General features: G+C 33.5%; 1 protein-coding gene across 20 annotated transcripts in view; it reads left to right on the top strand.

The window, feature by feature from the left end:
* The window catches only part of LOC140664850 (uncharacterized), a 149533-nt gene that overhangs the window by 53711 nt on the left and 80388 nt on the right, over positions 1-15434 (top strand). Inside the window, exon 1 of one of the 20 annotated variants that reach the window (XM_072890385.1) lies at positions 3601-5199. The exons of 14 other annotated variants lie outside the window; for them this stretch is intronic. In XM_072890385.1, the coding sequence (XP_072746486.1) occupies positions 4998-5199 (202 nt within the window). In that variant the 5' untranslated portion in view covers positions 3601-4997. Of the gene's footprint in view, positions 1-3600; positions 5200-15434 lie in introns of those variants that run through there. 5 more of the 20 variants (XM_072890388.1, XM_072890389.1, XM_072890393.1 and 2 more) reach the window with 5 other exon arrangements.

Below are 15434 nucleotides of genomic sequence, written 5' to 3'. Positions count from 1 at the left end.
TTTTTATTTTATAATTAATAATGTTTAAGTAATGATTGTGTGTATAAATTGCCGGAGTAAATAACGTTATAATTTAATGAAGAACTAATCTTCTTACATTGTTATAATTATTTTTTTTATTTTAGAACTTATTATTTTTTCTGTAATATATGTTACTGAATATACATTATGTTACTAATTATCTTAATGAAACATTAATATTTTACTAATATAATTCATGAAAATAATTATTTCATTATTTTGGACATTAATAATTAATTTTGTGCATTAATTTTATTATCAATAATAAATTCAGTGAATAATAGCGTGTTATATATATAAATTCTTCGGTTAGACATGCTATTTTTACGCTCTCTATTGAAGAATCCAGGAATGTTTTCGAGCACGAGGTGAACTTATAATTAGTGTAAGCAGTGCTAATTGTATTTTTGGATTAGCTTATCAGGAATTATCGTCACGTCCTAGTAAATTTTTCTTCTTCCACCTCACGTTATGAATTATAAAAAGGTTTCGAAGTTAAAATATTCGGAAATAACGGTTTGAAAATTAGTTTCCTTCAAAATTTTATTGATATCAAACTTCTGTCTTTTTATTATATTATAAACTGTATTACATAAAATATATGAAAACTACAATTTTTTTGTGTTTTCATATATTTTATATAATACAGTTTAATGTAACGAGAATATTTTTATATACCTCTATGCAATTCCTTAAAAAATTTAAATTATGTATATTTTTCGTTGGAGTAAAAAAAATTTTTATATTGAAAAATTGTTTACATTTAATCTTCGCGTGGCTTTTGTTGGCGCTGCGAACTCTTTCTCATGAAACAGATACGCGCACGTGTGATAATCGATGTGACATGAAACTCTCACGAGTAACGAGTGATAATCTCTGTCCATCAATGCCTGCCCTTGGTACTCGACGGTGCGATACCGCTTGTATCTAGCAGAGTCAGCCTGGCATATTAGTCTCCATAAAGGGACATCGATCGTCGTTCGAGTGACTTCGTGTACGAAGCACGCACGCGGAAGATCAAGTCACAAGAAGCGCATTGCTACGTTTTCCGAGTAATAATGAGTGATACTGATGTGAATCATAGAAACTCTCCGAACAAAATTCCTCGAGATTTTATATTTATCATTTGACAGGGAGATTCTTCATATTGAATTAACGATTTAATACCAAGCTAAGACAAAAAAATAAAAAAAGTAGTAAGTTAAAACATTTATTTTATTTCATTTTTTTTATATGTCATAGTAATTTAAGAATATTTAGATATTCAAATTTAAAACCATTTTGAGAAGAATAGCTTCGCATCTTGCAAAAGCAGAAAAAGATTTATAATGAGAAAATCAATTTTTACGTTCTTAATTTGATGCATTATAAAATTAACAGGAGTTATAAGAGAAACGCAATAATTCAAAAAATATAATAGATATGATCACAAAATATGTCGCAACTATAAATTAAATACTACACTGCATTGTACTTTCCAGTGAATTTAATAATTATTAGCTTCTGGTGACTTTATGACAGTTTAAAAGAAACTTTTAAGTTTATAATGATTATTGATTTTATCACACATTAGGGAAATATTGTGGTATGATATTCTGTCTAGTCGGCGACCCTGAGCTATTCTGTAAAACATTGCGTAGATAAAATTCAATGGCTTCGTTTATTCGCAAACGGACGCCGCTGTGTCGGGACGATGCTCGTCTTCGACGCATAGCGCGTGCACTGCAACAGGAAAAAGTGACCTAATAAACCAACAGAGACGTCTGGACTAACATAGAGCAACCGTTAGGTGTAACGACTATTATTTTCCAGCAGCTTTGCGATACGATCATGTTGTCTCAGGGACACTTTTTTCCGGCTTTTACTCTTACAATAGCGAATCTTAAAGTTCATCATGAATCAGCAATCTTTAATACAAAGACTGTTGCAAATATATATGCTACAGGAATCGCAATGTAAAAATAAATATCGCGTAGAGAAAGTATAAGCGCATACACATACGTACACACAACGTCGACTTGTTTGTATAAATAATTTTATTTATTTTTTAATAAGTTATAATTATGTATATAGTTTATATATATTTCGTTAATATATAAAAAAACTACAAATTTTGCATATCTTAAAACATGTAAAATATTCATCTTTTAAGTTGTCATTTTGGTATTAAAATTATGAATTGATTTAAAATTATGAACTTGAATTTATTTAACTGATTGTGAGAAATATTTCATTTCATTTTCTTGAAAAGCTTATGTCTCATCAAAATTTTATAATTAAATAAATCACATATAATATAATAAATCATAGTAATATATAAAATAATATACTAAATTATAATATATAATTATCAATTTATTTCTTAATAATGTATTATTAAATTTTTTTCAATTTCCCTTTTTGAGAAGTCGACTTAAAAATTTAATGTAATTTATGATTAACGATTGATGGTACAAGTAGACATCTTATAATATAATGAGCTACAAAAGACAAACATAAACTGCAGCAAAACGTTCTGGGAAACGATTTGCTGTATAGTCGACAATTTCGACGCACCTTCGTGAAGCATTTTCCAGTGATAAAAACGGTCTTACCGCAAATTGCTATAACAGCAACAGAAGACGGTTCTTCCGTGTAACCGCGATATTTTTACAATACGATTCTGCATTTGCCTACGTACCACCTACGTTCTTTTCCAATTTGCACAGTCTTCTATCTATCTGTTGCGAAAAAGGATCACAGGTAATGCGTGATTATTTTATTTCGAAGAGAAGAGTCTCTTATGCAATATTAAAATCTTTTTGCTGTAGTCTAGAAATAATTAAATAAATATAATTATAAAACAGTGACAGCGACAAACAATAATTAAATTTACATTACAAAAGATAGAATATACATAATTTACAGAATAGCCCTGTTAGACTTCATAGAAAAGATAATATAAATGATAGAAGAATCGACCTTTAAATGTCTGCAAATGATTGTGAATACTAGTCCATTTCCGCGATTAAATTTATACTTTCCATTTATAAACCGTTTAATTGTGTGGATTATGACCTAGAAAATGGTTGTAGCCAAAGTTATTTTAATAGTCGAAAGGTATCTATTCATAATACGTGCAACCGAAAGCTATTATATGAAATAATGCACTTTTAAAATAATGTTTATGTTGAATAAAATATGTTCGGGCAATATTTCTTCGAACTGGAATATTGAAAAAATATTACACTTCGTACTGCTAGTAATAAAATATTTAATTCATTATCTATCGTAAAACTGTAATCAATACTAAGCGCATCGGTGCAGCTTCTGTAGCAAAAGGATGCTGTGATACATCCTTACTTTTTTCTCCGAGATAGAATCCAGTCACAGCGAATCAATGTTAGCTCGTAATAAACACATGCGTAAATTGTATTGAGCTTTTCTGCGCGTACGTGGATTCTGCTTGAAAAATGCTATCTCTCTCTTTCCGACGCGGAAAATGCGTCTCTCCACCCGCGTTGCGTCTCCGCGCCTTCTCGGCCATTTCCGGCGTCTGTCGGCGTCGCTCGTGAACGCGCCGAGACAGACCCACTCAGTCGAACGCTGACCATCGTGTACGTGAGACCGCTCGTGAGAGAACTCCTTGCTAGTCACGCAGTCACGAGTTCCGGCTGTCGCGGGTCCAGCTGTTAGAGCAGCCGTCAAATTGCGACGACCTGTCGTCGGGAAGATACATCTTGTGAAAATCCCTTGTGATATTTTATCGAGACGACGAGAGCTGATCGTCTATGCTCAATATCTGGTCGATTAAGCTGTCGTAAGATCTATCGACTGCCATTCGAAGAAACTCGAGAATCGCCGGAATAACCGCGTGTCATCGAAAGCGGGGGTGGAATCAATTAATATCTCACGCGCTGCGTAAATAGGTCGTTCTGCGCGTCGAGGACAGTAACGATAAGTTTACTCGGTAGCGAGCAAATATTACACAGCTGGCAGCCGGTCGGAGCCGCTGTATCTGTTATCTGTATCTGTCACGAACTGTCATCTAAAATTGGAGCTGAGCCGAGCGTCTTTCGTTAAAGACGGGCACTTTAAATTTTTAGAATTTTTTTCTTTGGAACGTCAGGTCCTCGCGAAGGACGGTCTTACGAAGGTTTGCCGCCTCTTAAAAGAATTCAACGAGCGAGTCTGTTTGGTCAATTTGTGCCACTTCACGCGACGATCGGCTTGCTTAGTGTTCCCTCTCTCTTTCTTTCCTCTGTCATCGACGTCGAAAGTTGACTGACCGACGTGACTCACGAGATCACCAGTCATTCTTGAGTTGTGGTGATTGTCGCGCCGTGTGATCGTAGGTGCGTTCTTCGCAATCTTATTGCGGTATCATCGAGAAAACATCTTCGATATCTTATTATTAATACATCACCGATCATATCTTATGGCATATAATTGGAATTAAATTACGAAAAAAAAACTTACCCTTGACTTTGACGCATTTGCCATCAATAACGTGAGTCAATCGAATCAAGATTAATCGAAGTCGGAAAAAGGAATCAAAATAAGCGAAGCTTTCCCAGGAGAAGCTGTACCTTCACGTTTTAATTGAGCGTTGATTACACAAATCTTACAAGAGGAATTTTCCATGATGAAAGAACACAGAGATTCTCTAAAGCTACTGTGTTAAATCACTCTTACAATCGTAATTTATATCATAATCGAATCATAATCAATCATCGAAATCGAATTTTTTCTTCTTTGATCCTTCCTCGAGGACATCAAGCGATCTCGTCACGTGCCAACTTTACATTTTCGACGTCAGTATTAAGTGCCCGAGGACGGGGGCTGTTAAGAGAGACGGTCACGTGCCACCTGTTACAAGCCGATCCGCAGTGCGGAAGGGTCGCGAGTCCCCGTCGCGGATCAGCGTGTCGGGCTGTAGGCAGTCGCAGAATGCGACTCCACGCGACGACGCGATCCTGGCTGATCCTGGCGATAGAATGTTGACGGCCCGATCGGGGCCTCTCGGGCTCGGCGTACCGCGAACCCTGGGGCCCGCAGAAGGGAGCGATCATCTCTTCCTGCTGCCAGAACGTGCGCTCGTCATGGACAGTACTCACCTGCGACAGGACCTGGCCGGTCTCGACTTTAATCTGCACCTGAATCTTCTGCACACCGCGCCCCGCGGAAACGTTTGGCTATGTGAGTTGTTGACCACTACTAATTTATATGAAAGAGTTATAGCTCTCAAAATACATTCGATTTTGATTTGATTTGATTTGCTGGTCTGATTTTGACTCGTTTATTTTTACGATAAGAAGATAGTTGTGTCTGCTTTCAAAGTATTTGAGGGAATGTCAAAAGCAAGTAGAAAATAAAATTGCATTTTTTGATATTGATCTTTAATTAAACTTTAGTATTAAATAGAAAGATAATATCTAATTCTGTCCACATACAACATTTGGATTAAATAGTCTTTATTACATTTAAAATTTACGGATAGCAGGATTCTCAATTATTTCAAGTATTATATTTAGAATACTAATATCAAGGGACTAAAGTTCTCGAAATTGCAGGTAATTATTCAAAATTATAGATATACATCCGGTCATACGTCCATCTCCCTTATATGTCCATTACTAAAATAAAATAGCATACTTAATATTTATACAAATACTTTTAGCACATTCATTAGTTTATCTAGATGAATAAAATACCTTAAACGCTTTAGCACCGCTCTTTACGATAATTCTTACATTATTTTTTCCGAATCCTCAATATTCGACTTAACTTTCGAGATAAATCTAGGTAGAGATTTTGTATCTAAATATTTGATAGCGACAATCCGTATCTGTGTCATAAAATCTTTTTCTGAAAATTTTGACAAGACTCTGAGATCGAACATAAGATAGAAAAGGATGCGGTTACTGTACTAAAATATTATCTGAGATGCGTAAACCACACCTTTGTGTCATCTTTTCGACGGTTTCTATTCGGCGTGGAAACAAATCGCTTAAAGGAAGTTTTACATCGGCGATAAAATACGCATGAGGATTTGTGTTTTCGCACTGTATTTCTTAGTACTCCATTATCTGCCGAAGGTGTGTATTTCTATAACACAGGATGTCAAAACGAGACGCGTTGTAAACCGAGCTACTTCTCTTTCGCCTGGGGCACCTCTGTAGATGGGTCTTTTGCGAAGAGCAGAATATATATTGATACTGAATCACTGATCATCACATATGATTTTCATTGGTACCTCATGGGATGAAATTGCGAGCGGTGAAAAATTCAGAAAGATTATACAATAACAACCAGCCACTCGGATCTCTTCCGTCGCGAAAAGTAACGGGAAAGAAAATAAAATGAATAATAAATGAACAGAGTTTCATTCGTAACTAGTAGAAAGAACTCAGCTCCGAAGCTCTAGAAAAAAATAAGAAAATATACAGAGAGAGCTAACTAGCGCGAAATTATCGCTGTGATATCGCCAATTAAATGCTTTTTTGCGCCAATAGAAACGTAGAAGTCGTTCTTTATAAGAGAATGCCGCGCGATTATGATGCCCCGTCATCGCGTTTCTATTCATGATCGTACCGGCCGTTAATTTGGTAGACGGAAATTTAATTAACACAAATTGGTGCATTTGTTATAATCATTCCACGAAATCGTGAAACTGATTCCTTTTCGTATTAGATGCGAATGTGTCATTAAATTTCCATCTATTAAATTTATGACGTCCGACAATATTATTGCAACATGTTATTTCTTTTTTTTGTAACTAAGCGATAATTATAACGGGATAATAGATGTAATTAACATGATAAATAAATGTCAAATGAGAATGTTCTCTGAATTTTCTTGGAAACGCTTGCAAAGTTATTTTAAGTTTATTTTCAATTAACGAAAAAATTATACTAATTCTAATCACGCGAAATGTTTTTCGTGAAGAAAAATATCTTTGACACTGTACATTATATTGAAGAACTTCACATTTTTTTAAGGAATTGTTTACTTTGAATTGTTATTTTATTATTTATCAAGTGTAAGGGAGTTGTTTTTAGCTTGTGACAAATGTGTTTGTCAAGTGCCAAATGGACTTCTCGAGTTGTGTAAATGTAATGGTGATAAATGGAAAATCGCAAATTGAGTAATTCAGGGTATAAGTAACCATGGTAATGGACAGTTTCACTAAAAATTTATTTTCTTTAGTTTTTGTAATTAAGATATAAATCTTTATATTGAGTATCGAAATGTTCTCTTAAGATTCTGTGAAAGTACAGTAAATCCTCGTTTTTGTTGCAAGCGTATTAAACTATGAGTGCAATTCAAATAAATTTCTGATACTATTCTTGATCTTTTTATCTTTAGGATGCAGATGAAAGTACAAATATAACAAGTAATAAAAATGAATGTTCTGTTAGAAAGTTTTCACACAAAGTGCTTAATTTTTTTTTCAGATTGTATAAATAACATCTCAGATTTTTTTCATGTAAAATTAAGAAATGTTAATCAAATTTTTTTTCTATATAACATCATTGCTTTTACATAATAAATAATTATTATAGAATAAATAAGGATACATTACGTAAAAATTTTATTAAGAAATCATGGTCTGCACTGTATATATATGTATATATATATATATATATATATATATATATATATGTGTGTGTGTGTCCCACATTATATATTAACGGTTTTATTCCTTATTTGATACTCTTAATCATGTCGAGCGTGAAATGACGCGTGACGCGTGTAATGCTCAGAAATTTGTGCAAAATATCAACTGGACGATCGCGTGGAAGTCGCTGTATCCTTGATCGGACGTTAATAGAAGGTGTATTAAGCTAGGGGAAGCGTTATGGCATCCTTTCCAGCGCCGCGCGCGATTACGGAAAGTCCGTAAAAAGATCATTACGATTTATATTTATCAGCGGGCGGTATACCGTGTTATTAAGGTTTTTGCAACGGCGGTTAATTCGCGGTGTTATGTTGCCCGTATTTGCGGAGCTTGTAATTGGACAGGACAGACGAATGCTCTTAAGATATGTGCGGTGTGGCACATATCTCTCTTTTACTCTTTTTTTAATTACATCCACCTGTCCCCACACGTGCTCCACAGCATCGCGAAGATTTATGAAATCATCCGGGATGCGTTCTTTTCAAGCGTACCGCGGCGCACTTGAATTACTCGGGTGGTAGACCATATCCGATTTGATATACAGGAGTGCTACATATTTGCGTATTTTCTAGTTCTTACCTCGTTAAAATATATGAACCATGCAAGAGACGCAGCGTCGACCGACAGCTCGAATGAGATCAGAGATATCTAGGAAAGTTGAATGCTTGAAAATAAATAAAAATCTAAAAGTTTTCGTATATCTTTCGGAAAAGCAAGAATCTTTATTCGCTTTTTAAGGATTCAAAATAGAATAAAGATAAAAATCTAATAATTCAAAATTTCAAATCTTAAAAACAGTTAAAAACCTATAGGTTTTTTTAAATTAAGAATTAATATCCTAAAAATATAATAACAAATTTTTTTTAAATTTCAACAAAATGTAATTTATTGCATTAAATGATATTTCATATTGTAATAAACTACAGTCTCGACAATTTATGTTTATGGCTTTCGCATGAGTCTAAAAGGCAAATGGTTGTTGGAGTGAATACTCGCATAATGTGTCACATACTATAATGATTTGCATATTTGGTAGAGGAAATATATATTATTGTATTCTTATGTTGGTACACACACACACACACACATTCGTGCCAATAAAACTTTCAAACCAGCACTTTACTAAGCAAACTATCGCCGCCACTGCAGGACGAATAATTCGCATGGAAAATACAGATTCTATTTTAAATCAGAATCGGCGTAAAACACTCTTACGAAACTGCGAAACGCAATTTTTTATCGACGCCACTTAGAAATTCTTAGCGGTTATTTTTTTGCGAAATATGCAACGTAATCTAATTAGAGTGCTAATAGAATTAATTAGTTCTACGTGCAGAGATGCATGATTAATGAAATAACTTCTAAAACATCGCTGTTGATATAATGAATGTGTCTTCGAAATATTGCTAATATAGTATTCATAGCGTGCAGTACAATCGCGATGCTAATGCGTTATGGATATTGCAATTCTGCTAAATCGATGCTATTTTAATAACTACTTCTTTTATAAATTCTTTTCTAAGTGTTATGGCAGGACTAACGACGAAATGACAGCTATTTACGTGGTTCTATCAAGGCTAATCGAAGAGATTGCTTTTCGAGTTGTATGCGTGGTCACGTTATGATGATTTGCAACACATCTACCTGTTACACCATTGGCTCATACGAAACGCGATGACTATCTATAGAAAGTTAAGGTCGCGATAGAGAAGCGCGAGGTATTGTTTAATCGAATAAGACATATTTAAGTACAAATCGCACATACATATGATTGCTATACGACGTACACATATTACTGACAAGCAATCGATCTTTTCCAAGATAAATTTCTTTTATGTAAATAAAGGATTTTTGAATAATTTAATACGAGAGATAATTTACGAAAAGCTATAGCTTTGTAGACGAAATTAGGTTACTCGGTTTTTCTGCGTCGATGTATTTAATTAACAAGATTGATATTTTTTGTTCCATCATTAATCGTACTAATGTAAGCTCTACTTTTCAGCTAGATTGCGGGAAACATATATATATTCAAGTAATTTAATGAAACCTTGTCTTGCTATATTATTACACATGAGCGCACATGAAAGATCGTTTGCATCATCGTGATTACTTCACGCCATGGTCGTATATTCCTGCATATTTTGTGACAGAATCGTTTGTAAAGATTATAAACTTTGGTATTTTAATTGTATTTTTTTCACGAAAATTTTTAAAGAGTGTCTACTTGTAATTTTTTATTGCAGTTATTATTTCTCAGTATATTTATTTGGATTAAATACTAAAATTTAAAATTTTATTTCACCAGCAATAACTTAATGATTGTCGCTTCAAAAGTTATAGTAATTCTATAGATTTTTGAAGATATTAATGCCGATATTTTTGCAAAACTTTCAAGAACAATTTAAAAGATTCTCCATAAGAAAATAGCCGCTAATAATATTGTTCGATTTTATTCTTTCGATGAATAAAATTAATAAAAGAACTGATCTTAAGTGGATCTCGAAAATACTGCCATTTAAAACGTTGCTAAAGTTAGGATGGCTTTCTTTGTCTCTGATCGTTTATTCCAGTCGATTGGATGTTCGGGCCAAGATTAGCCAACTTAATATATAATCCGATTAGTTTAATTACTATCCTGAAAAAGCGACTGGCTGCAAATTCGACGAAAATGTGCGCATCTTGTCACCTTTCACCAAGTTGGAAATTAATGTTATATTAATAAACGGTACAAAATAATAAAACCCCGTTTAATTCGCCTTTTTTCGACGATGTTGCCGCCGTGATACGTGCAAAAGCATATATGCTAACGATATATTTTTCTCTCCGAGTTACTTCCGCGATCAAGACTAATGGATTGTGACTTGGACGCTGTTTGCGATAAGCAGCGAATACCGTACGCAAGTGTGTCACGGTTATTAAAAGCTTTCGTGGCAAGGCTTGGCCAACCAGAGCGCTTCGAGCATACTGGAGCCAGTTTGACATGGCATCGTGCAGTTTCCTGTTTTCCTCACCCACGCGATTTAAAGATGTTAAAGCTTTTTGTTTTTATTTTTGCACTACACTTTTGTTAATCAGGTTTTTGAAGCGAAAACTCTTCATCGATTCGATCATTCGACAGAATGCAATTAAAAGTTTTTTTTACAACGGACACATTGAGAAAGATATAAGTTTAAGATACATTCTGGCGTATAATTTATAAAAACATTCGCAAGAGAAGAAAATTTGGAAAGCAAATATTGCGTATATCTTCCTATACATTTAGCTTCACTCCACTTCGCAAATATTTAAAGTGACGACAGTTGTTAAATATTTAAATTCGATAACATGTATTTCCTGTTCATATTTATAAAGCCAAACATCATTGTCGCGCTAATATGACGTTTGTACAGGGAGTCACGCTTTGAATAATTACGTGGAGCATTCCCACGTTACATGGAATTAGCAACTGTGCTGCGCGAGAGGACGTAATTCGAACTGAATTTCGTAGCTAATGAAGTGAATCGATGTAACGCATAGGCTTGTAACCACGCCCTCTGTAACAAGGTCTTTGTAATTATGCTCGGGGAAATGTACGATTTGACCGTTCTCAAAGCCCGGAAACACGTATCTCGAAACACATAATCGACGTATGTGTAACAAGGTGAATTCGCGCTGAGTTCGTCTTGTTACACAATCGTGTTGTGCGCGTCTGTAGCTTTTGTCGTAGCAACATAACAACGATTTGCCATTTACGCGAGCTATCAATTGTTGTTACGAAAATTCGATTACTCGAAACGTACAAGTGATTAATTTGCATCGTAAATGTAATATTGTCCCTATAAAGTTTCTCTAGCGCTTAATTTAAAGTTTGCGAAAAATATTAATCAAACAAGGCTCTGTAAAATTTTACTCCGTAATATTTTAAAAATATACTCCATTGCCATTAAATATTAAATATTCAAAAAATCCAATGTTATAATTTATCTCCGTCCAGAAATAATAGTTGAAATATTGACAGAGTTAACTTTGAATGAAATTGAATTTACCTCGTCACTGTGTAAATAACGCTGCGTTGTGTTTTGACAACGACATTTTATGGGGATCATCAAGTTGCGAACCGCCGGTATGAATCGCCGCTTTAAACGCGCAGTCTCTCGCAGTAAAGTTTGCCTTTCAGCCGAGGCTTACACGATGACTCGATGATAGAATTACGAAGATATTAAAGCAGTTGATAACCATTTTAAATGGAGACGGTGACATTAGATTTCTCTCGGTGAACGTAAGAGAGGATTCTCGAGGGAGTATTGAAAGGCACTGTTTATTCTTTAAGAGGCAACCTATCGATCGAAAGATACACACTAATGCGCGAAGTATGCATGTAAAAGCGTGTGTTCGTGCGGCTGTAAAAAAATAGTATATTATAATTAACGTTTAAATTGCCGATGACTAGATTTTTTCCTAATACTTTTATGACTATAACAACGTCTTGTCACGGATGAATAGACCACATACAATATTTGATCGTACTACTCGTCATAATCATCGGATGAACTTTAAAATCGATATAAGCTTAAAATAGCAGTTGTGGCACACTTCCTTCACCCGCGTCAAACTTAATTATGGATTTACACCGATTGTCATATAACGAGCAAATCAGTAATGAGAAAAAATTAATTTCCTACAAATTTTTATATGGTTAAAACTTATATTTGTATATTTTTTTACTGTAAATATAATTTTTTATTATTAAAAATTTATAATTAGTTTTTCGTTTCTATAATTATGAAATTAATAAAAAATGTTTTTATTGAGGTAGTTAGATAATAATTGTTTTCATCATTTTTTAGGGAATAGAAATAGCGCCTTTTGCAATCGACATTATATATACAATAATCTCTCGATAAGAACGAGTTTTCAGTGAACAGAAAAATGTGCTGATCTATTCGTCATTATAGAATTTTGTAGAAGAAACATAGCGCTATTATAATACCACCCACGTTTTACGGAACGATTTATAGTCTAATAAAACGAATGAGAGCATGGAACGAAGAATATTCATATCTCGGAAAAGCAGTTTCGTAAAAACGTCGACGTCGTCTTTCGTTTCGAAGTTTTTCACTATAATTTGTAAAGCGTCTCGCTTCTCATCCATGTCATTTCTTTTCGCGTCGAGCAATCTCGAAATTACTTATAAATATGCCAGTGTAGACTTGCGATCGTGGAATTTACACAAATGCGTATAATTGATAAAGTCGATTATTGGCCAGCCAAGTTCCATAATCAATACCATTAACTCCTCGGTCCTCGTATACGAAGCTGACAATGAATCTCGTCTTCTTTTGCCGTTGTAATGTTAACCTAACAAAAACTGAATTTTTTTGATAATTTTATTTTCTTGAAAGTTTTTATGTTTTGAAAAATTATATATTTTTAATTATATATATTTTATACGTAATTTTCATAATTTGTAATATTAATAATTTTTTATACAAATGAAATCAATGAGAAAGTTTTTAGCAATTTTAATAAAACTTAGGGAGATATTACAAAGGTACATAAGAATCGAGAGAAATCTCGAATTTGAAGATTTACATGCGAGTACGCGTTCAGGTTACATGATTTTTAGAATTCATTGTTTGCCAAGCAAACGGCAGACTTTTATACATACGTTAATCATGATGTAAGCTGACTTTAACACATCCGGGTCTCGATCTACGACTACAAAAGTCCATTATCTATGAGATTGTATTCACTGACTAGTTTTTGAATGGATTGATGATTTGATTAAATATATCACATGTCACCATTTACTTGACAATCACTTATTTTATTTTGACATTCACTGGACTCTGTTATTATGTTTTGTGATATTTCTCTCATTTTTGCATTTTAAATAATTAAATATACAAATTCTTTATTTGAAGAGTCAATTAGTTTTTTGATCTTGAATATAAACGTATTTTTCCTTAACTCTTCTAACAATTTTTAACATATTTCTTGACATTTGACAAAAATTTTACTTAAATAATTATAAATATATAACTCTCATCATACAAAATCCTAAAGGTTTAATTATAAAAATAAAATTGTACATTTCATAAATAAAATAGATACTAACACTAACATACTAATAATTTAGACAAATAAAAATGAGAACGAACAGAGAGAAGCATGAAAGAAATTACGGAATAAACGCGAAGATAATTTCACACTATCCTGCTCGATAGTTAGTTTAAATAGGTATAGATATTGATCGCGCGTGATCAAACGAATGAGTAATACCAATCCTGCTTTTATTATCAAGGACACGTAACAATAATGGCTACACAATTACACATTTGTGCTCACATCTTTAACGCAGCGCGCTATTTTTTTCTTTGACTTTGCAGTATCGAATTCAATTTTAATCACATCTGCCGAATGCGTTGCATGTTAATATCTGGCACTTTGAAAATTTGTGCTTGCTGATCGAAATTTTAACTACGCATATGTTTACTACAAAGCAGTACCGCACACAAAGAATTAACATTAAAATTATGTATTTATTTTTCTTTCATGAATACTTTAATTATACAACATTCGCAATTTATTTTACTTTGTTTTATTGTAAAATTATAAGGATTTCTTGTAAAAATTATAAGAAATATTCTTTTTTAAAGAGCTTCACAGTTGTTCTAATATAAATTAGCATCTACAGTATTTTATGACGCTATTAGCTCGGGCACGTGTATCTGCAGAATATCCAAGAAAATATTATTTTCTTGAAAGATGACATTTACGACATGCGGCGAGCTTTTAATTGAAATGTCGCTATCACAGTGTTTCAAGTCCCGCAGATAGCGAACTTCATGGAACCCAAGTATTTCTTCGGCGGGATGACTCGGCACGAAGATCAAGTTCGCGAACCTGTTTTTCGTGATGCAGGTTTGTCGGCAAATTCGATAGGCGTATCCGGAAGTTCGTCACTCCGTGTGCATCGACTTGCGATCAAATCATTGATCTTTATCACGGTTTATTGTCGCAGGGTAAAGAGGAGGTCACGAGCGGCGATTTATCTACGAGATTATCTCGACTCCGCCCGTTATATATCAGCTACCGTATAATCGACTGTTCCACTACACTAACGAAAAGAAAATCGAGGAGAACCTACCCAACAACGCGAATTTTGTCATGTCATGCTACCTCATTCGCGCGATAGAAACTTCGCTACCGCGTTGTACTTCCTGGAAATTGTCGTGTTTTTGTATTCTTGATGAGAAGGGGTTGCACCATTACTTGAATTTTTATTAATCTTTAAGTACCAAGAATGAGTACACATATATGGAATATGGATGTTATTAAAAGGTGTTTAATTAAAGAACACATGTCAATAAGTTTTAATAATGTTGAAAGATAATTTTTTCACTTCTGTTAATTAATAAAATAGAGATATTTTTCTTTGAAATTAATTATTTTTTCAACTTAATATGACACATGTCTTGACGATCAATGAAAAGAAAAGCTATACTTTTTCGAAAAAGAAATTTTTTTTATAAATTATATGAATTCACGCGCAGTTCCTGTCTTATTCCAACTTAATATATATTTAATTTGTTTTAGAATATCAAATATTTTATAGATATAATCGCACTAATTAATTCTGTTGCGTGCCTTTATTTTTTTTTTATTATTTTCTAAAAATATTAACACTTTCGGAAATACATCTTTGCTTGCTTTTATTTTTTTTTAAATTAATATTATTCGTACGAGCACTTTGAATACATTGTTAATT

Source organism: Anoplolepis gracilipes, chromosome 4 (assembly GCF_047496725.1).
Source record: "Anoplolepis gracilipes chromosome 4, ASM4749672v1, whole genome shotgun sequence".
Classification (NCBI taxonomy): domain Eukaryota; kingdom Metazoa; phylum Arthropoda; class Insecta; order Hymenoptera; family Formicidae; genus Anoplolepis; species Anoplolepis gracilipes.
Note: the sequence above shows the minus strand (reverse complement) of the source record. Positions and strands in the feature narration are given on the sequence as shown.